Here is a 22656-nt window from a genome sequence, read left to right on the forward strand (position 1 = left end):
CTATAAATTACTAATCACATAATAATAACGAACGCTTAAGATTCAATCTTAAGACTATCAAATTAATACCGAACGTTCTGTATTGCTACCAAAGGATACCAACCTAAGAACGAAAGCTTATAATCATTATTATACCAAAACCGAACGCTCGAGATTCACACTTAATAATACAACTTAAGACCGATCTCTATTTATAATGGGCACTACCAAATATCGTCGAAACCGAACGTTCACTATGGACAATTACTAACTGGGAATGAACATCAGTAAAACCGAACGCTATCTATCATTAATACTGAACGCTTACGATCGGAGCCTGAGAATACCTAGTCCAGATCAAACGCTAACTATCACTTATTCATCCAGGTCGAACACTGATAATGCTAAATTTTACCATTATTTAAGCATCATTTTAGTAGCAAAATCAACTCCTTTCTAACTTATAACTTGTTAAATCCTCTTCTTTTGTCTTATTTTCTAAATAATTATGTTTTTGGATACTTTGATGAACTTTCATCAATAATCCCTTATTTTGTAGCTAAAAATGAGCTTGGAAAAGTCTCCAACAAATTATAAAGCTGAACCAACCACAAGGCACGCAAAAACGCTCGTCCAGCCAGGCAGAGAGGACGCTCGTCCAACAGTGGAGGACGCTCGTTCAGCCAGACAGTGGACGCTCAACAGAGAGAGAAGAGGACGCTCGTCCAAGAGCTCATGGAGGACGCTCAGCAAAGAGAGAAGAGGACGCTCGTCCAGCGAAGAGAGCAGTGGACGTTCGTCCAGCTAGCAGAAGTGGGCGTCCGTCCAGCTAGCAGAAGTAGACGCTCGTCCAGAGAGGCGCTCAGTGGACTATCAAATGATGTACGAACGCTCAACGATGCTACCCGAGAATACCAAGTTAAGACGAACGCTTATTCTGACTAATACACCAAGGCCGAACGCTCCAGATTACTTTCCAAGAATACCAACTGAAAGACGAACGCTCTAGATCTCCATTAGAGACTACCTAATTAAAACCGAACGCTAACATCACTAATACATCGAAACTGACCGTGTAAGATCCAAACCTAAGAATACCGAATGCTCATGATTGAAACTTAAGACTACCATTTGAAGGCCGAACGCTCGACATTGCTGAGAATACTTGACTAAGGACGAACGTTTAAGATTTCTAACTTTATTTATGGACGAACGCGAACGTTCGTTAGCTTAGAGCACCAAACCGAACGCTCGAATATTTTTGGCCAACACGGTCGAGCACAGTGGACGAACGTCCAATTTTGACTCACCAAAATTTGGACGCACGCGCGTTTATGCAGAATTCTGCAGCGTTTTCCAGAAACCCAGAAACCCCAAATGTTCATCCCCAAATTCCCAGATTTGCATCAAATACAGTATAATTTAACAATCAAGGAAATAGATTTAGCTCCCCTTACCTCTTGAAGACTTCCTTAAAATTTTGGGATTAATCTCCCTCATACGTGCAGTTCAAGATCTACCCTTCCACTCCCAGATTTTTGTTATAAGGATTCCACTTGATTTTTCTTCCAGCCGTGAATTCTTAATGGGTTGGCTGCTCCTATGGTTGAAGGCTAGTGCTGATGGAGGACGGTGCAGTTGCTGATTGTCCTTTCTACTTGATAGTTACGTTGGGAAGATTGGAGATGTTGGATGTTCAAGGTTGTTGGACGCTTGAAGGACCAAAGTCTCCCACCATGGTGGCGGCTGGAAACGTGAATTATTCTCCAAGCTGCTGGAACGTTGGACGGTGTTCTCTCCAAACCATTAATAAAGCTCTCCAAACGTGTGTTATTTCCTTCCAGTTGGTGTGGGTCGTGGCAGCAAATGCTTCATCTCCAAGCCGTGGTGAGCCGGGTTGGCTCACCAACCCACATAATTTAATTTAATTATTTATTATTTTTGTGTTTCAATATTATTATTTATCATTTTTATTATTATATTGTAGATGATGATAAAGAAGATGTTTTAAGACAGAAAAATATTATAAATTTATCTATTTAAAACTCTAATATTATAAATGGACAAGTGATACAAAAATTATCAATATTAAAAACTTATTTGTTCGTCTTTTGTACATGTTTTTGGATTACGCTAGGATTGTATGATATTTTTTTTATTTTGAATTGTCTTTGAAGTTTAACATCCTTTTAGAGCGAAGTTTATTTATATTTGAATTCAAAAAAATTATAATTTTTTTATTTAAAAAAATATAATTAAATGAGATAGTGAGCTAACCCGTTTAATCCACCAACCCATGGTGGATCGAGCTAGGTTCAAATTTTTTCAGCTTACTAATAAGTGAGCATTGGATTGAATTATTAAGTAACCAACCTGTGGTGGACCAGATCGGCCGAATTACCGGTTTTGATAGCTCGTACAATTTTATTGATTTGATAGGCTTACATGTGCCAACTAATCTCCATTATATTATCATGTTCAATTCATGAATCCCACAATTAATTAATTATCATAAAATGACTCAAAACTTTTTTATTCTTTCGTTTATTTCTTTTAGTCATCATAATATATTCTATTAATCTTAAAAGATAAATTCTAATCTATTAATTTATTAACTGGTATTTTTCCTAATGACGTGAACATGAACTTGTAAAAACATATTTGTGCAACAGCAATTTCAAGTTAAATTATGAAAAATCATGTTAAAATATTATTTAATGTAATTTTAAATGAATGTTTCCATGTTTGATCTATAGACATGGTGAGTTTATTTAGTGAGGACATGGAATAATGAAGAATCTAAAATTTAGGTTAAGTCAATTTATGAAAAACTTACACAATACAGTATAATAATTGGAGAGGAGTCTAACCAAATACAATTAAGATAGAAGATTTTAACATCCATACTTAGTTTACTTTTTTTTTTTAAAAAAAAGACTCTACAATGGAAATTTTTTATCTTTCCATTCTATAACTCCAAGTTTCTAAATCCCTAATTAGTCCATGTTCTCACTATCTCATCTTTCACAGTTTTTAAATGTAATTATTTTAGATTAAAATAATTATTTATAATAAAAAATAGTTAACTGAATAAATAAAATCCACCAACAATAAAATAAAAACTGCATTTATTTATATAATAATAATAACTTTATTATCATAAAAAAACAACATAAATAAATTCTCACGTGTGTTCCAATAGTAGTTATAACGTATTTTAAAATGTAATATATTACACAATATATATATATATATATATATATATATATATATATATATATATATATATATATATATATATATATATATATATATATATATATATATATATATATATATATAGATAGATAGATAGATAGATAGATAGATAGATAGATAGATAGATAGATAGATAGATAGATAGATAGATAGATTTACACATATATTTTATTTTCTTAATATTTATATGTTATTCCAAAGAAAGATAAATAGTTTTAATATAATTTAGATAAATTATAATAATGAATAATTCATTTAATAATTTTTTTTATCAAATTAAATATGTAAATTAATACTTTATATTTTGTTAAATTATAATTATTTTAAAATGAGTATTCGTGATAGAAAAAAAGAAGTTAGAAATTACATTTTGTTATTTTGAGCATGGATTGAAAACATCATGTTGACCAAACAAAAACATGACTTAAATTGAATTATTTCTTCCACTCTGAGATTTTGTAGGGAGAATATAAGAATAGGTTGTTCCTGAGTGATCTAAAGTTAATAACTTATAACTCAATCCTATAAATATATTAAAAATCTAAAAAAGAAAAGACACATTTAGATAGTAACGTATGTGTTATAATTGCTAATAAGATCAATGGTTTTGGATTCATGTTGCACTATTATAAATCAATTCCAAACATTCTCCAAAAATATTTCACTCAGTACATTTCAAAGTGTAGTATAATTAAAAATCAATAGAGAATATGAAGATTTCTATAATCCTATTATTTCTCTGTTTTACTACAATTAATTTCTATTTAACTCAGTCAACAACTCTTCAAATATCACAATTTGGAGGAAAAGAAAATGGTAATATAGCTAAGGTATGAATATTGTGTAAAAGAAAAACTAACATTGTTTGATGGAAACCAAACATCACTTCATCTAAAACTATATAATTTTTTTGTTATTACTATAATCTCTTCAATGATTTGTCATTTTCATATTCTTAAGGCTTTAAAAAGTGCTTGGACTCATGCATGTGCATCCACATCTGGTGTCATAATTGTGATTCCAAAAGGGACATATCAAATGACACATGTATTGTTAAAAGGTCCTTGCAAAGCTCCCATTGAACTCAACATTGATGGCACAATCAAAGCACCGATAAAGCCACAAGATGTTGGTGGTGTCGAAATTCTCAGGTTTGATTATGTTAATGCCTTAATCATGTCTGGAAATGGAGTCTTTGATGGACAAGGTTCTTATGCTTGGAAACAAAATGATTGTTCCAAAACCTTTGATTGCAAACTGCTTGGCATGGTAAATAAATATTATTATTGACATTCAAATAAAATGCAACACAAGCATTTATCAAAATTAAATTTCATTCATTTTTGTATTATTTTATCAAATGTCAACAGAATCTTGCTTTTAACTTCCTCAACAATTCAATAATTCGAGGCATTACTAGCAAGGATAGCAAACAATTTCATATTAATGTTTTGGGATGCAATAATCTCACATTTGATGGATTTAAAATAAGTGCTCCACGTGATAGCCCCAACACTGATGGCATCCATATTGGAAGATCAAAAGTTGTGAATGTTCTTAATACAAACATTGCCACTGGAGATGATTGTGTTTCACTAGGCGACGGTAGTAAACAAGTTCTTGTCCAAAATGTGAAATGTGGACCTGGTCATGGTATTAGTGTTGGAAGCCTTGGAAAGTATAAGGAAGAAGAGCCTGTTAACGATATTACAATTAAGGATTGCACATTGAAAGGAACTGACAATGGAGTGAGGATTAAGACTTGGCCTAGTGAGCCAGGAACAATAACAGTTACTAACATGAGATTTGAGGATATTACTATGGACAATGTTAGTAACCCTGTCATCATAGACCAAGAATATTGTCCATGGAATCAATGTACCGAAAAGGTATTTGGTCTCTTATATGTTCATGTACACATTTATATTATTGTTTAAGTTGAAAAATATTTCATACAGTACAAAAAGGTGACTTAAAAAACTAATTATATAATTTCTTCCTTTTTGACGATCCAGTATCCATCAAAAATAAAGATAAGCAAAGTTACCATAAAGAATATTAAAGGAACTTCAGCAACTAAAGAAGGAGTGATTCTTTCTTGTAGCAGTGGTGTACCATGTGAGGGTGTAGAGATATCTAATGTTGATCTCAAGTTCAATGGGACTCCAGCAATAGCTGTATGCAGTAATGTAAAACCAAAAATTACAGGAAAAGCCCCTGCCTGCACAGCTCCAAGTAAGAAAAAACAGTAACATAAATTTGTTTAAAAAATCTATAAATTTTTTGTATGTTCCTTTTAGAATTGTATATCATTGTAGTTATAATTGTTAATTTATTGATTATAATATATCTAAAAAAATTTCTACTTTTCATGGTATTATAAAGTTTAGAGAATGATTTAAAATTCAAGCAAAAAAAATAATTCTTATAGTGATTTAGAATTCTTTTTGATTGATCTAGTTATTAAAATAGTGATACTTAGTTATGAGTGTATGAAAGCTTTTATTTGAAAGGACTCTTTATTTCATAGCTTAATTCAAAGTATTACTATCTTTTAAATTCAAATCTTCTTTTAAAATAATATTCACAAAGTTACACTATAGGAATGAACGAGCTCACTCCTCCAAAACTCCAAAATCATGGCTCTAATAACATTAATGTGACATTCCATTTTTATTCTTGTAAAATGTGAAATTTAACAAAAACCTTATTTTATTTCAAAACATATTTCCAATCCAAAACTTAGGATGCATTTCAAATATTAAAACTTAGAAAAAACATTTTTTTCAATTTCTTTCTAAAAAAATTCCCAAAAATTCTCTAGTGCATCTCCTTACACATATGCATCTTCCACCATATCTGTATCAACATATGTTCCATATAGCAACACGTTATTCAATCATTGAACAAATATAAACAACCAAGGGAAATCTAACATGCAAAAGATCATTAATAAAATATGCATAAAATTATTGCTAGACATAACAATAATAATATTATCATGCAATAATCATACTAAAATCAACCATCACGACCTCATACAAAACTAAACTCTATCATTCATATGAAACATTGATACAAAATCTCGAGGGGTCGTGCACTTGTAAAGATCTCCAATCCTCATCCAAAGCCTTGGCCAATACAATGTATACTTGCTTTGACATTAAATTTAATTGAATGAGTAAAATAGAGCAAAAAGAATCAACTTAATTGGGTAACTGTAGAAAATGTTTTGCACCAAACAAATAACAAATGTCAAGGTTATCAATAACCTAAGCTACTGGAATATTACGTGGAAAATTGTTCAAATTATAGGCCTCAGATTTAAGATTTGATCAGTCAAACTGAATAACAATATATATAGAACTCATTGTAAAAATTTTAATTTGATCCAACGATTAATGAAGCGGAAATATTAATTTTACCGCGATAACTTAGAAATAGGATTAAGGTAGTGCTGAGTTCTCTAAGAAATACTAAACTAATTTGTCTAAGCACATACATCCAATTAATAATCCAAGCGGTCACATTGAATCAAGATGTCTTAGAAACTGTATATCGAAATTTCAAGTTAATTTAACGGGTAACTAGGTAGGAATTGATGTTTTATCGAGAGGACTCAGAAACAGAATTAAGATGGTGTTTAGTTCCCTAAGAAATACAAAAATAATTTCTTTAAACATAGACATCTAATTAATAATTTGAGTGGTCGTATCGAATCAATATATCTTAGAAAATATATATCAAAATTTCAGGACAATCTAACGATTAACGAGGTGGGAATTGAGATTTTATGAAGACAACCCAAAAAACAAAAAACAATGAAAGCTAGAAAAGAAAACCAAAAACCTACAAGTGGATACAATAACTCCCCTTACTAAAACCCAACATGCTCATATCTCATAAATTCATATTCTTCATCCTAAAACATACCATTATCATACAAATAAGTTGATCGGGGAGTAATGTGAATGCCAAACCCAATTCCCATGTTTGGTTTTTGATAATGACAACACATATATGTTCCCATGACAACATCAGAAATGTGTCTTTATGTTTAGACATATGTTGCTAAATTGATTGTTATGCATACTCACTATGATGGTAAATATGTTTACATTTGTTGTATGCATTCTCATGTTTTCGTATGTTAAAACCACTTGCACAAAGCAAATATGTATGAAGTAATCGATTACACTGGTTTAGTAATCAATTAAGTTCATCAGATAACTTATGCTTAAAATTATGGCAAACGACACAAGTTTCAATCCATTACATTAATTGTAAAATCGATTAAAACTCATGCATTTGCAAACACCTTTTGAAAATATGCAGTGATGAGTTTTGAAAAGAAAAAGTTTTTAAAATTGTTTAAGTGTAGGACTTAACCGATTACACTGATTATGTAATCAATTAAGTCTAGTATTCTTTGAAAACTGTATTCAAGCTAAGTCATAACTGTAATAACGGTCATATTTTCAAATGTTTTGAGTTACTCTAATCTTGCAATTGATTACATTATTTACGTATTCAATTAAATCTGTTGTAAGGCAATCCTGATATAACTTTGATAAAGCGTAACCGATTATATTATTTTCGTAATCGATTAAAGTATGTCAAATATAAGAAAATCTATATACTAACATGTTGCACATTGTTTTAAAAGACTTTTTGACACTTTGATCATTTAAGAATTTTCATATATGATACTAGAGAGTTTAGAAAGAGATTGTAGGTGTGCCTAGTGCTCTAAGAATCAAGATTCAAATGTTTTGAAGATTTTGAAGAATTCTTGAAGGCTAGCATTAAACGTCTATTAGCTGATCACTTCTGCACAATTCAGGTGTATTCTTTACTGATTATATTTTGTTTTGTAATCAAGAGATTGTGTTGTTTCCCTATGTGTGTTGCTAGGAAGAAGAACTTGATGTTCTTGGTACTTTGAGAAGAATCTCAAAGGGTTACTACAATGAAGAGGATTGTTCTTTTGTAGGTTGTGTTGTGTGCTATATTAGATTGGTGAGAGTTAGAGAGGATATTTATATTTTGACAGTGGGTCGCTGTAATTCCTTGTTGTAAAATCTCAAAATCTTTATAGTGGAAAGTCTTTCAATCTAAGGTTGATTGAAAGAGATTAGATATAGGCATTGAGGCCGAACCAGGATAAAAAGTCTGTATTTGTTTTCTATCCTTAATCTCTTTATATCCTTAATCTCTTTACTGCACTACTTACATAATTGTATTGTGCGCTTTTAAAGATTATCTAAAGTTTCCAAAAAGATTTAAAAAGAAAGTGTTTTTATTGATTACCAATTCACCTCCCTTATTAGTAAGGGAAACAAGCCATAACTATTCTTACAAAAAAGAAAAGATTTAACTCCCCCTACCTTTTGTTTTCAACAACTTTAATCCTTTTCTTCACGAATATGAGTAGCTCTATAGACAAAGATAGCCTTTGCACTCTGAGAATCTCTCTACACTCTAGAGACTTAGATTCCTCTTACAATTAAAGGTGGTTCTCTTGTCCTTAGTGGTATGTTTTTCGCTTCTTCATTCTTTTCTTATTTATAGCAACCCAAACTTAACTCTATCCATCTTACTTAACACCATACTCAATACCATAACACCTGACTTAACACCACACCCAATACCACACCTAACATAATAAGTATTTTATTGTAGCATTATATATATATATATATATTACAATAGCGTTAATGTAGCATTATACATATTTTACTATAGCATTATACACATTTTTACTGTACCATACAAAATTATCTATAAAAATAAGGTTTAATTAGTCAGATGGCGTGTGTCTAGTTGGTCTTCACTTTTAAAAAAAATTTAATTACGTCATAACTTTTGAAAAAAGTATCTCAATTGGGTCATTTTTGAAAAAAATTACTAACTGCATTAATGACATGCCATATCACAATATGTGTTTTTTTTTTATTTTTTCAATTCTTTTAATTTTTTTTTGTAAATAATTTTATTGCCGCGTGTTAGGTCTCTAGTGTGACATATGGTACTATCAATGTCACGTGGCAGGATACCGCCATGTGTCAGTATTAGTGTAAAGTGTCAATATCTTGATTTGGAGGGAGACATATTACTCCATTTTAACAAATAATGGGATTAAATTAATCAAAGAGACATATATAGGGACTAAATTAAAATCAAGAGAATGACACTTGGCAGTGACAATGACATGTGATAGTAACAAAAACTTTAACAAAAAAATTTAAAAATATAAAAATTGAAAAATAATTAAAAAGTTATAAAAAATTGAAAAAAAGCTATAAATTGACATATAAATGTAGTTAATGTCGTTATTTTTTTTAAAAAGGACCAAATTGAGATATTTTTCAAAAATTAAGATGAAATTAAAACTTTTTTAAAAGTAAGAGAACAATTAGATCCACATCCACAAAATTCGAAACTATCCGACTAATTAAACCCTTGAGGTATCATCTAAATGTCATGTAATAATCTGATTTGAAATTTATATAATTATAATTTTGTTCGGAATATTAAACATTAAATATATTGTTTAGATAGAATACTTTATAATATCAAATTTTCTTTTAACTTTTTAATAAAAATTAATTAATTGATATTTAAATAATAAAAAAACATATATGAGAATGGGTAAAAGTATCTTTCTATCAAGTGGGACAAGAATGAGACAAAAGTTGTATTCTTGTTCGTTATGAGAATTTGAGTATGAGGTAGAATATTCACTTAAGGGTGAAAATGAGAATGAGAATATCTATAAACTTTTACTTTAAATATGACTATTTGATAATGAAATCCGTCCATTTGATAATGAAATCCATCCCGGTCTTTAACGGGGAATCTTAGAAATTGAGGAAAGGAACCATTCCCAATTGTTTTATATAATTTAATATATAATTTTTAATTTTTTTTTATAAAATTTATATATATTTTATATATTTAACATCTTCAAGCATTCTTTTTACATCTATTTTATAATTTTGACACCCTAAATATTTGTCGAAGATATGCCACTGTAACTAATATTATAAAATTTAGAAGATAAAAGCTTGTTGGAAGAATTTTACATAATAGAGTTGTCATAAATATACTATATAAAAAAACTAAATTTATGGAAGAAAAAAATTGTCAATAATAACAAAAATAATAGTAGTTATAATGTTATTTTAACATATAATATATTGCAATATATATATATACACATATATTTAATTATCTTAATATTTATATGTTATTCATTAGAAAGATAAATATTTTTAATATAATTTAAATTAATTATAATAATGAATAATTCAAAATACTTATACAAACCAAAAAACAACATTACAACTCAAAAATCACAAACATGCAATAAAATACAAACATGCATAACACAAGTCACTAATTGAAATTGAAACACATACAAGCACATGACACTAAATCAACACAAACACAAGTAAAAAGGGTAAGAAAATTGGGTTGCCTCCCAAAAGCACTTGTTTAACGTCATTAGCTTGACGGGTGAAACCAATGAAGTACAGATGTTGTTGTTGGTGTGCTCCTTTCACCAACTCTTCTTAAATCACTTTCTAGTCACCAAATCAACTCTCATAGCATAAGAATCTTCATTGTAGCTCTTCCACTACCTTGACATCTTTAAATACTCATCAAATAGTGGTGGTGACTAGTCTTTCTCTTTTGTTTCTCCCTTTATTCTCCTACTTTCACTTAGTACTTGGAGCATACACAAGAAAGGAAGAATTTGGGGCAGTTTGTGATGCTCAAGCTACTTGTCTCCTTATGTCCTATAGTTCCTTCACCCTCAAGGTCTACATGATGCTTTGGAGGCTGCAGTCCTCCTTATGTGAACATCTCCCTGCATACACTTAGACACAACTAGGCTAAAGCCACAAATTAGCCCAAATAAAAGTGAAAATCTATTTACAACAAAAGAGTTAGTTTTATATACAAAATCAAGTCTACATAAGTTAGAAACCTCACAAAAGTCTAGTATTGACACGAGTCCCCGGCAACGGCACCAAAAACTTGTTAATCTCTTTGGCAAGTGCACCAAATCGTTTAAGTAATAAACTGTGGTAAGACCAGGTATCATTTTCCCAAGTGACTCGTAATACTAGAAAATTGTGTGATTAACAACTCATCTAGACTCAAGAACAACTCATCATTTAAGAATATGTGCAAAAAGATAAATTAACAAGTAATTACAAGGTTGGACTTTGGTATTGAAGGCACTTGGAAATGGAAAAGACTAGAAATGATATGAAATAACATTGTTAAGGTTAGTTTTCACCAATGCACTCTTGTGTATAACCAATTTCATCTCCTCTCTATCAATTTACTAAAGTCAATCCACTAAAACACTCTAGCCCTAATCCCTTAGGTGAAAGAGCCTAGGTTTTCCTTATCAAACTCCAATCCCTTGGACAATCTAACAAGCAAACCCGCATTAGGAACTAGGATCTAAGACAACATGTAAATCATATCCCATCCTTGGCTCAATGACCCACAAGGACTCTTGTTTCAGTTCAAGATTTCATATCCCATCCCTGGCTCAATGAAACCCCAAAATCAAGTCATGAACGTCCTCATTACATGCAAGCTTTAAGATAAAAAACAAGAATACTAGTAATAGATAGAAAATGCATTTATAAATACGAAACAATCATTCATTACACAAGAGTTCACAAGCTACATCTAACCCTAACAAGATGAATCCGGTTCTCCATTTCCATGGAGAACCCTAAAGCTTACAAACATGGAAGATGGAAGAAGAAGGAGACCCAAAGGAAGAGGAGGAGATGTTCCCACAAGCTCCTCGCGCCCTCTATGAGCTCCAGACGTGAAATCGCGCCTCCAAAGAACCGAAAACCCTTTTTTCTTTCTGCCTTGTGAGTATATATACTGTCCGAATTCTTGCTTAAGCTAAATTATTCTCGCTTAAGCGAGAATAAACTTCTTGAAGAAGATAGTCATTCTCGCTTAAACTTCTTGATATTTATTTTTGTAATTTTTTTTATTTACAGAGTTTTTTCCACACTCTTTTGATAAAGACAACATCAATTTTAGTAATAAAATAGTCTTTAGGGCTCAGTCATTTATTTATACTATTTTTTAATAATATATTTATTATTTACTTACTCATTAGAATGTTTGACGCTCGTTTACCAAATTTTTTATTTACTCATATTCTCAATTTTTTTATTTGCATAACTTTTTATCAATTAAACAATTTTCACTATTTTTCAATATTTCGGACTAGTTTGATATCTCCCATGTACTTTTTATGTTATTATAGTCTTAATTATATATATTTTCTTTTGTACAGTGTTTTTTAGTAATATATCAGTTTTTTTTCTTTTACACAGTATCTTTCAATAATATATTAAATCATTTCTAGGACTGATAATGATAATTTTCAGCTTTTGATATTTTTATTTATTTATTTTTTCCTTGTAGAATTTTATTTTTAATGATTTTTTATAATTACTTTTATTTAGTAATTTGTTCTAAAAAATGTAATTTGACATCCATAATTGTATAAAAATGTTTTATTTACCAAAATATTATAATTTAATTATATTATTATGAATTTCAAAAGGTAAAAGATGTATGTCAAAATTCCAATCATTATTAGTTTAAATGTTCTATATGAATTTTTATTTAAATAATTTATTATAATTTTTATTAATATATAAAATAAGATATTTTATGATAATTTAAAAGAAGGAACATTTGAAATATTTTAAAACTTGACTATTTGTTTTGTTTTTATAGTTTTATAAAATTATATTGTATTTTATGAAGTTTGTTTGATTAACATTTACAAATTATTAGTTATTTTTGCTGTTATAAAATTTTATTTATTTGTAATTACGTAAAACTTTACATAATGCTTACTGTGTTATCTAAATGTTGTGATAATCTGATTTGAAATTTGTATAATTATTATTTGACATTAAATATGTTGTTTAGATAAAATATTTGATTATACCATGTTTTTTTTCGTAAATCTTTTAATAAAAATTAATTAAATGATATGAAAAGAATAGAAAAATAGGTATAAGAATGGGTAGAAAGTATCTTATGTTGGGTGAGAATGTAAATTTTTTTATACTTTTTGCTTATGAGGATATGGAGATAGGCATAATTTTTTATTTCGGAATGGAAATGAGAATGATGATGTTTATAAATTTTTATTTTGGGACGAGGATGTGATAATGAAATCCGTTTCAATCTCTAATGGGGCTTTCGAGGAAGATGAAGGTGGTCTCGGCCACTCCCAAACTTTTTTATATAATTTTAATTCTTTGTAAAATTTAAATATATTTTATATATTTAATACCTTTTAAGAAAAAGTATACATCTTTTTAAGAATTTTGACATTTTTAAATATTTGTTGAAAATCCACCAGTGTAATTAATATAAAATTTAAAAGATAGAAGCTTGTTGGAAGGATTTTACATAATAGAGTTTTCATAAAAATACTATAAGAAAAAACAAATCTATTGAAGAAAAAAAATTGTCGTAATAACAAAAATTTGTTAAATAGAAATAGTTATTTTCAGACCCATTAAAATCACCCAAAACCCATATTAGTGGAAAACAAGTGTCGAGGAAAGGAAGCTAGAAATCAGATAATGGAAGGCAGGTGTGAGCAGCTGAGTGACCGTTCGTTTTGACGATGGAAGAAAAACTCTAAGTTTTCAAACTTCACGTCACTTTCTGCATGCACCATTCTTCCCCAGAATTCTGAAATCTCCCCATTCTCTCTACATCTCCTTCAGCTTCTCTCTAAGAAATTCTCACATTTTATTCCTCCGATCACCCTTCAGGCACTGGTTTTACTCCTCTGATGTCAAGAGCTTCAGTTTAAGCCGATCGGTTTTTGGTTTTGAGCTGGTAAGTTCTTCTCTTCACTTAGTCATGCGTTTTCTTGGACATGCAAACCAAGTTCTGGTTTCATGTGTTGATCATTCTTCTAAAATGAGAGGTTCTGATAGTGTTTTAGTTTACTTGGTTTAGTTTGGAAATTGTTGAGTGTTGAGGGTAGAAGGACTTGTAGTGGTGAAACTGTATTATGTCTCTGTGAACGTTTGATTACGCTCAGAGGTAAGGAAAACTTATATAATTTGATTTTATGTTTGTTTGGAATGTATGTATGTTCGTTGAATTGCTGAATTAATAGTAAATATGATTGTTGCTATGTTTTGACTGTATGAAGTATGAAAATTTACTATGATATGGATGTATGAAATTATGAAGATAAACGTTGAGAAATGAATTGAGATAAATAAGTCTCAGTATGAAATTCCCTATGAAAATGTATGTTTGCTACTGAATGGTCTTTGACCGTTCGGTTTTTCTCGGGGACTCGTTTAGAACTGGATTCTTTCATTTGGAGGGAATTCTCGTTGAGGACCAAGTGTCTTCGTCGTCAACCAAGGATATTTGTTCCTTGACATTCTGATATAAATTTAAGTATATCTATATGTAGTAGTATGTTCGTTCGTTCTTGAACATTAGTTAATTGATATCATATATTTATCGCTGTATTCTATAAATTAAGTTGTGCTTGGTCTTACACCAAGTACTCGTACTATTTCATGCTAGGTCTTTCACCAAGTGCTCCTACGATTTAGTGCTAGGTCTTTCACCAAGCGCTCGAACTATTTAATGCTAGGTCTTACACCAAGCGCTCGTACGATTTAGTGCTAGGTCTTTCACCAAGCGCTCGAACTATTTAATGCTAGGTCTTACACCAAGCGCTCGTACGATTTAGTGCTAAGTCTTTCACCAAGCGCTCGTTCTCTTTTCCGTAATCTATCTTGATAATTAGGGTGTTCGTCCAAACTCAATAGTATTCACTCTCTACCGTGCTCGGTCTTTGATTGGCATTTAGTTTTCTTTATGTTAAACTCATAAATAAGCTAATAATTATAGCGTTCGGTTTCTTCATATGATTCTTTTAAGTACTATCCTTTGAATGTCTTGCAGTGTCTGTCTCCATTGGTTTCGACCTAGAGTCTTAGTGCTCGGCCTAGGCTTTATGGTGTTCAGTCTAAAAGCTCATGAGTCAGTTCATTAAATTGACTCACTTTGTAAATAACGTTCGATTTCTTTTAGTCTTGAGAAATATTATTGTAATCGGTCTCTTTCCAACCCCGATATTCACTCTCTTGGTTTTGATCCATTTTGGAACTGGAAACCTCTCGGTCTCACTCTAAGTGTTCGGTCTTGTTCGGGGTGGAAGATGTACGTTCGGTATTTTGTATCCTAGGGGATCTTCGTTCAAATTGAGGTTAAAATAATGAAAAAATGATAGAGTATGTTATGGATGAAACATATTTGATTTTGAAAGAGAAGTATGAATATTGGAATTGGTAAAGTATGAATGAATATTAGAATATCTCATGAATGAATATTGGAATTGGTAAAGTATGAATATGGGCATGCTAAGCTGGTTGTTTATCTTGATATTCCATGAGTGCTCGTTCTCACTTAGAGAAGGGTAAGTCAGGCGTAAGAATGGCAGGAGGTCCTAGTCCTTATGGTTAATTTGGACAGATAGGACTAACCTCGGGTGGCAGCTATTGAGGTATCCCGATTACTACATCACCCAGGTGCACGAACGTCGTAACTACACAGAGTTCATACAGTCCGAACAGTCAGAGTCTAGTCTTAGGCTTTGCATGTATAAGGGAATGAACTAGCTCGATTATTTTGAATTGTGTGAAATCTATGTTGATACTTGAATTGAATTATATAAGCTTACCCTATTTTTTGTCTTGTCTGTTTTGTACGTTCGGTTGTCTTTCTGTTGTAATGATCATCCATGTGGATGTGAGCAGAAGAAGACGAGCTGCTAGAAGAAGCGTTGGAAGAAGAAAATTTAGTTGAGATAGAAGTTAAGACCGAACAGTAGAACCATTCGATCAGTATTTTAGTTTAGTTGTACGATGATCGTTCGATCATCTTTTCTTTTTTCTTTTGTATGACTGTTCGGTATAGACCTTTTGTAAACCATTCGGTCTGGATTGCTTATTTTGTACAATTTTAACTTTCTTGACTTTCTGTAAGGTCGTTCGGTCATACGCGTACGTTCTTTATTTTGTAAGACTGATCTGTAATATTATTAAAATGTGATTATTCTATTATATAGTTTTATACTGTATTTTTGGATGTTACAGTTACCTTCGAATTTTATGGTCAAAATCCAATGTAAAAATTTTAGAATTCTTTATTGATGAAATTTATTGACCTATATCTAACACCTTCGAATTTAGATGAATTTTAACAATAACAAAAATTCTAAATTATAAACAAATTTTACTGACAAAAATATTTCTATAAAATTTATTTTTTAACAAATTATTTTTCCGTCAATAAAATGCAATCAATAATTACATCATTTTTTTTAACGAAGATATCTTACATTTAGGAGATATTTTATATGATTTGAGTAGACAATGAGAAGAATATGTGAACGACCTGTTTTTTAGATGTAAGACCGCGTGACATGTGTGGAATATTGAATAGATATTTACAATGTAAACCATAATAATGCAAAATAACACTTCCAACTTTTCAGATTTTAAAGTTGAATAACAAACATAATCCAATTTAAAGTTGCATCTCGATGATAACGGTGTGGGTAATATGGAATCACAAATATAAAAAACTAAAATGTTTAATATTGTATTATTTATTATCGTCTTTTATATTCTGGTTTTGTAACTTTTATCTTTACAGTCTCACAAAATTATATATTTTTATTCTTTATCCATATCTCCACTAACATATCAATTATAGAGTTAAATAAGCAAAACATGTTGCATATTTAATAAAAAAAAACTGAAAAAAGTACGAAAGTCAGAACATTGTAGTATTCAAATAGCCTCGTTCATGTAATTAATAGAAACTTGAAGGACCAAAATGATGAATTATAATACTAGAAAACTAAAAGTATAATTAAACTAAAATTTGTTATGTTTATATCTATTTAGAATAATAGCCGGATTACTTCACTCTTAACTAAATTTTAACCAAGTCACAGTGACAAACTTATTTAAAAAGTTGATTTTGAAGAGAAATTATTCTTATTTGAATGTTTTATTGTAAAATTAACAGTAAAACTCTCGCTAATGATTGTTTCTTTTAAGCTTTTTAACGAAAAGTTAATGAAGTTTTCTTATCATTTTAAGCTCATATAAACTTGATGCTCTTACTTGATAGGTTCTAACATAACTTTTATATACCATGTTAAAATGTGGATTTTAAGTTTAACTTAATTTTACAAAAACGACTTATAAAATAAAGTTTGCATTCACTTATATATATATATATATTATAAATTGGTTATACGATTTCTGTCAGAATCCATTAAAAACACACCCAAAAACCCCAAGTAGTGGGATCCATGTACCAAGAAGTGAGTGAGCGTCTCAGTTAGTGGAGAACAGGTGGCTGCAGGAGAGTGGACGATCGTTTTGGGCGACGACAGTATTTAAGGTCAAATTTCAAATGTCGTGTCACTTCTCTGCATGTCTTTCTTCTTCCCCACCCTGCTAAAACCATTTTCTCCTTCTCTCTAAAATCTCCTCCTTCTCTCTAAGAGGTCTTAACCATTTCTTCTTCCGATCATCTCTCAAGCACCGCTGGAACACTCTCGGCGTCAAGAGCTTCCATTTAAACCGATAGGGTTGTAATTCTGAGTCGGTGAGTTCTTTCTCTTTAAGCACGTTCGTTTAAGACTCACATGCAACCCTCTAGTTCTGGTAGCCTGAGTGGGTAATATTATTCTGAGTGTTTTTGGTTTTTTATGTGGTTCAGTATTCCTAAAACGTGGCCTTCGGACTTTAAGTCTTTGATAGCAGGGAGCTCTAATTCTTCATAGTTGAGCGTTCGGTTACGTGTCGAGGTAACATAAGCTTATATAATTTAGGTTTAATGTTTCGGTAGATCCTTATTTTCGGCATGAATCTCAAATAGGTCCCTTTCCTTTTCGGCGTCTCAATTGAGATCTTTTTTGTGTAAAATTGGAGCAATTAGGGGTCTGCCGTCAAATTGAACAAACGACCGTTTAAATTTGGTCTACGTGGTATGACGTGGCATTAAAAACTAATTTTGTATTAAAAATTTGGATTGCACAAACGTGGATTCAGATTTAGAGAAGGGCAAAGTGGGCAAAATCTAAAACTTTAATTGTAGTCCCCTGTCAAGGGTGAGTGCTCCTCAATACCCAACGGCAAGGCCAAGATGTGGGAGGAAGACCGCCACAAACAGGGAGGAGGGATGGATGAGTTGCTCGCAGCATTGGGCTACAAGGTTCGTGCTTCCGACATGGCAGACGTCGCACAGAAGCTTGAGCAGTTGGAGATGGTCATGGGGAGTGCCCAGGAAGAGGGAATTTCCCACCTTGCTTCCGACACCGTTCACTACGACCCTACAGATGTCCATTCATGGGTCCAAAGCATGTTGGCCAAACTCAACCCAGAACCCACCAACACCATCCTCGATCCCTCCTCCTTCTTGATCGAAAACCCCTCCCACTCTTCCTCCATCCTCACCTCCAACTCACGCGTTTTCAACGACGACTCCGAATATGACCTTAGAACCATTCCTAGAATAGCCGCATACCCTCCTCAAAACACCACAAACAACAATTTAGATTTTCCATTGAAGTTGTAACATGTATCACAGGACAGATCACCCACCAATTACCCACTGTTTCCAGAAGCCGGCTCATAAACTGAGTTTTCCTCAAACTCTCACACTAATAGAAAGAAACAGAGAGAGAGAGAGAGAATTAAGGAGCAAGGGTGGCATCCGTCCGGCGTGGGTGGATTTTTTGCCTAAAGAAGAAAAGGGGTTTCCCCTCCGCTCTTCCAATTGAAGAAGAAAAGAAGAAAAGGGGTTTGCCTTTTTTGCCCTTGAAGATATTTGATTTCACTTTTTCTCAATCCATTTTTTAATAACAAAAATCAATTTTTAATAACACGTAGGCAAACTTAAACAGCCGTTTGTTTAATTTGACGGCAGACCCCTAATTGCTTCAATTTTACACAAAAAAGAACCCAATTGAAACGCCAAAAAGAAAAAGGACCTATTTGAGATTCACGTCGAAAATAAGGACCTATAGAGACATTAAACCTATAATTTAATTTAGCTTATTGTGTTGAATGTTTGTATGCTTGCATGATACGTTTGATTATTTGATGAGTATGAAATATGATTGTACTGCTGGTTTGGACATGTGGATGGACATATGATATACGTTGTGAACTGAGTTGGAATAGCGTTTAATTTTCGAACCATAGTATTCTGAGCAAAGGTGATAGTATGGTCGAGCGTCATTAGCGAGCGTTCGATCTTTCTTGGGAGTGCATGCTCTTACTTGAATTATCATGCGTTAGGGATATTGTTTAAGAGCCTTTCTGTAATATGATATAAGAATAGGTAAACTGTAACCGAAAGTTTGTATTCATCGTTCAGTTTTCGTTGAGCATCCGTTCATGTTAAGTTCTTCTTTAGACTTCCTAAACAGTTTAGTTAAATGTGTTATATACTATTTAAGGTCGTAGACATTGTTGTTCTTTTCATTCAGAATAAGTTGTGGCTCAATTGTGTATATATATTCATTTGTTTTCTGTGAGTTTATTAGCGATCGGTCTTTGACCAATCTTTCAGTTTCAGTAGCGCTCGTTCCTGATAAGCACTTGGTCTTGGACCAACGCTCGTTCAAAAGTGTTCGGTTTCTACAAGGCTCAGTCTTAAACCAAGCGTTGAGTCTTGTTTTCTGTAATATAGTATTACTGTGCTTAGAATCAAAGTCTTTATTCAAACTAGATAGCGTTCATTAATTCATAATTTCTCATCAGTACTATTATTTAGTATAAGTCAGTGTTGGTCTTTAAAAAGTTTTCGGCCTAGAGTCTTAGTACTCGGCCTAGGCTTCATGGCGTCCGGTTTGAACTCTTAGGAGTTTGTTTATTAAAGTAGATGAGTAGCGCTCGGTCTTGTTATACCACTCGTACTTGGGTTATGATAAGAACGTATGATCTTATTTCATTGGAATATGTGGATGATAAAGTCTGAGAGAATTTGAAATGTGATGTGTATGAAATAGTTTGATTATGAACGAGTATTCCAGGGAGGGATATCTCAGAAAGTGGTTATTGATTGGTAAAGTATGAATGTGGGCAAAGCTTAGCGGGCGTTCATCCTGATATTCCATGATTACTCGTTCTCATGTAGAGAGGAGTAAGTCACGTGTGGGAATGACAGGAGGTCCTAGTCCATAAGATTAACTTGGACGGAACAGATCAACCTTGGGTGGCAGCTGTTGAGGGTATTCCAGTTACTACATCACCTGGGTGCACGAACGTCGTAGCTACACAAGATTCATACAGTCCGGAAAGTCAGAGTCATGTGGTCGTTATTTGCATGCATGGATGTATGAATTATGATGTGGTCGTTGTTGGTTTTGTTATGAATGTTGTATGTTGTGATTGAATAAATTAAATTACATAAGCTTACCTTGTTTATTATTTTTGTCTGTGATGTGCGTCCTGTCGTTGTCCTATTGCAATGATCATCCATGTGGATGTGAGCAGAAGGAGAAGAGCTGCTGGAAGAAGGATTGGAAGATGCGGCAGAAGTGAAGACCAAACCTTAGGGACGTTCGGTCTATCATTAGTTATGTTATAAGACCGTTCGGTATAATTTATTTTGTACACCGTTTAGTCTAGTAGTAGCTAGCATACGTTTTTAAATTTCCTGTTATTATGTGAGGTCGTTCAGCCATAATAGTATCTCGTTCCATGTAGAACTGATCTATAGTATTGTTAATATGTGATGATTCTCGTATATGGTTTTACACTGTATTTTTGGGATGTTACATTTAATGGTATCAGAGCAGTTTTATTCCTTTATCATACTGTAGGTTATGAGTATACTATGTTTCTACTGTGTACTCAGCATTCGTTTAGAGAGTGTTAGACTCGTCAAATTAAACTAATGGTTCTTTTTCTCTGTTAATCAGAGAAGATGGCTCCTAGACCTCCTCTTGTTTCTGCTGAGCATAATCCATCTAACAACACCAAACTGTTCGAATCAATAATAGAGGCTCTTCAATAGCAGAACGCTGCATTAGTACAATAGAGTACAACTGCTTTACAGAGTTTGGAAGCTACCAGAGCAAACTCAGAAGCGACCCAATAGTAACTAATGAAGATCATATCCACTACGAGGAACATCGCTAGGACGTCCACTTCCACCACGACTCATCAGACCGAGTGGATTTTAGAGAGTTTTCTACAGCATCACCCAACCAAGTTCAATGGGAAGTGCCTTTCTGATGAGGACGATCAGTGGCTGCATGATATGGAGGGGATTTACAATGCTAAAGGGTGTCCGGATGACAAGAGGCTGGCCTTTACCGAGTATCTATTGACTGGAGGGGCTAGTTATTGGTGGACTAGCATGAAGATGATATTGGCGGACACCCAAAGTCCCATCTCATGGGAAGTTTTCAGAAGCAAGTTTTATGAAGAGTATTTTTCAGACAACGTTCGTTTCGCTAAAGAGGTAGAGTTTCTTCAGTTGGTGCAAGGCGGAATGTCAGTATTGGAATACACCAACAAGTTCAAGCATTTAGTGAGGTTTAATATTATGGCTACCAGTGAAGAATGACAATGTTTGAAATTCGAGAATGGATTGAGAAGCGATCTCAAAGTACTGATTTCAAGCCTATGTATTAAGTCTTTTTCGACAATGGTGGAGAGAGCCAAAGTATTGGAGAAGAATATTTCAAAAACCGAACAGCAGAAGAAGCAGCAACAACAGACGACTAGGGGACCTATCTCTTCCAAGAATAACTTAAATCTGAGGAGAACTCCTTACGCTCGTCCAACACTACCCTCTAACTCTAGTGGGTCTCCATTTCAGTCATTGGTTGTTGTCGGTCAGTCTAGACAGCAAGGGGCAGTGACTTGTTTTCATTGTGGAGGACCTCACTACAAGTCGTCATGCCCTTAGCTGGTAGGAGGAAAATTTTGTGCTCGGTGTAGAAGAAACGACCATCTGGAGAGCGAATGTAACATAGGAAGACGAGCGTTGATGAGGCCACCGAACGTTGGAAGCTTAGAGACGTTTGGTCTGATATTAGCTTTATATGTTGTAAGACCGTTCGGTATAATTTATTTTGTACACCGTTCAATCTGGTAGTAGCTAGCGTACGTTTTTAAATTCCCTGTTATTATTTAAGGTCATTCGGCCATAATAGTATCTCGTTCTGTGTAGAGCTGATCTATAGTATTGTTAATATGTGATGATTCTCGTATATGATTTTACACTGTATTTTTGGGATGTTACAATTTTTAATACAATTATATTTATTTTAAG

General features: G+C 32.4%; 1 protein-coding gene across 1 annotated transcript; it reads left to right on the forward strand.

Annotated features, from left to right (window-relative positions):
- Positions 1-1601: 1601 nt before the first annotated feature.
- On the forward strand, positions 1602-5489 carry LOC108344122 (polygalacturonase). Its single transcript, XM_017582588.2, has 5 exons — positions 1602-1733; positions 4011-4067; positions 4198-4506; positions 4608-5126; positions 5253-5489. The coding sequence occupies exons 1-5, from the start codon at positions 1602-1604 to the stop codon at positions 5487-5489; spliced, it is 1254 nt and encodes a 417-aa protein (XP_017438077.2).
- The last annotated feature ends 17167 nt before the right edge of the window (positions 5490-22656 follow it).

This window comes from Vigna angularis, chromosome 8 (genome assembly GCF_016808095.1).
Source record: "Vigna angularis cultivar LongXiaoDou No.4 chromosome 8, ASM1680809v1, whole genome shotgun sequence".
In the NCBI taxonomy this organism is placed as follows: Eukaryota; Viridiplantae; Streptophyta; class Magnoliopsida; order Fabales; family Fabaceae; genus Vigna; species Vigna angularis.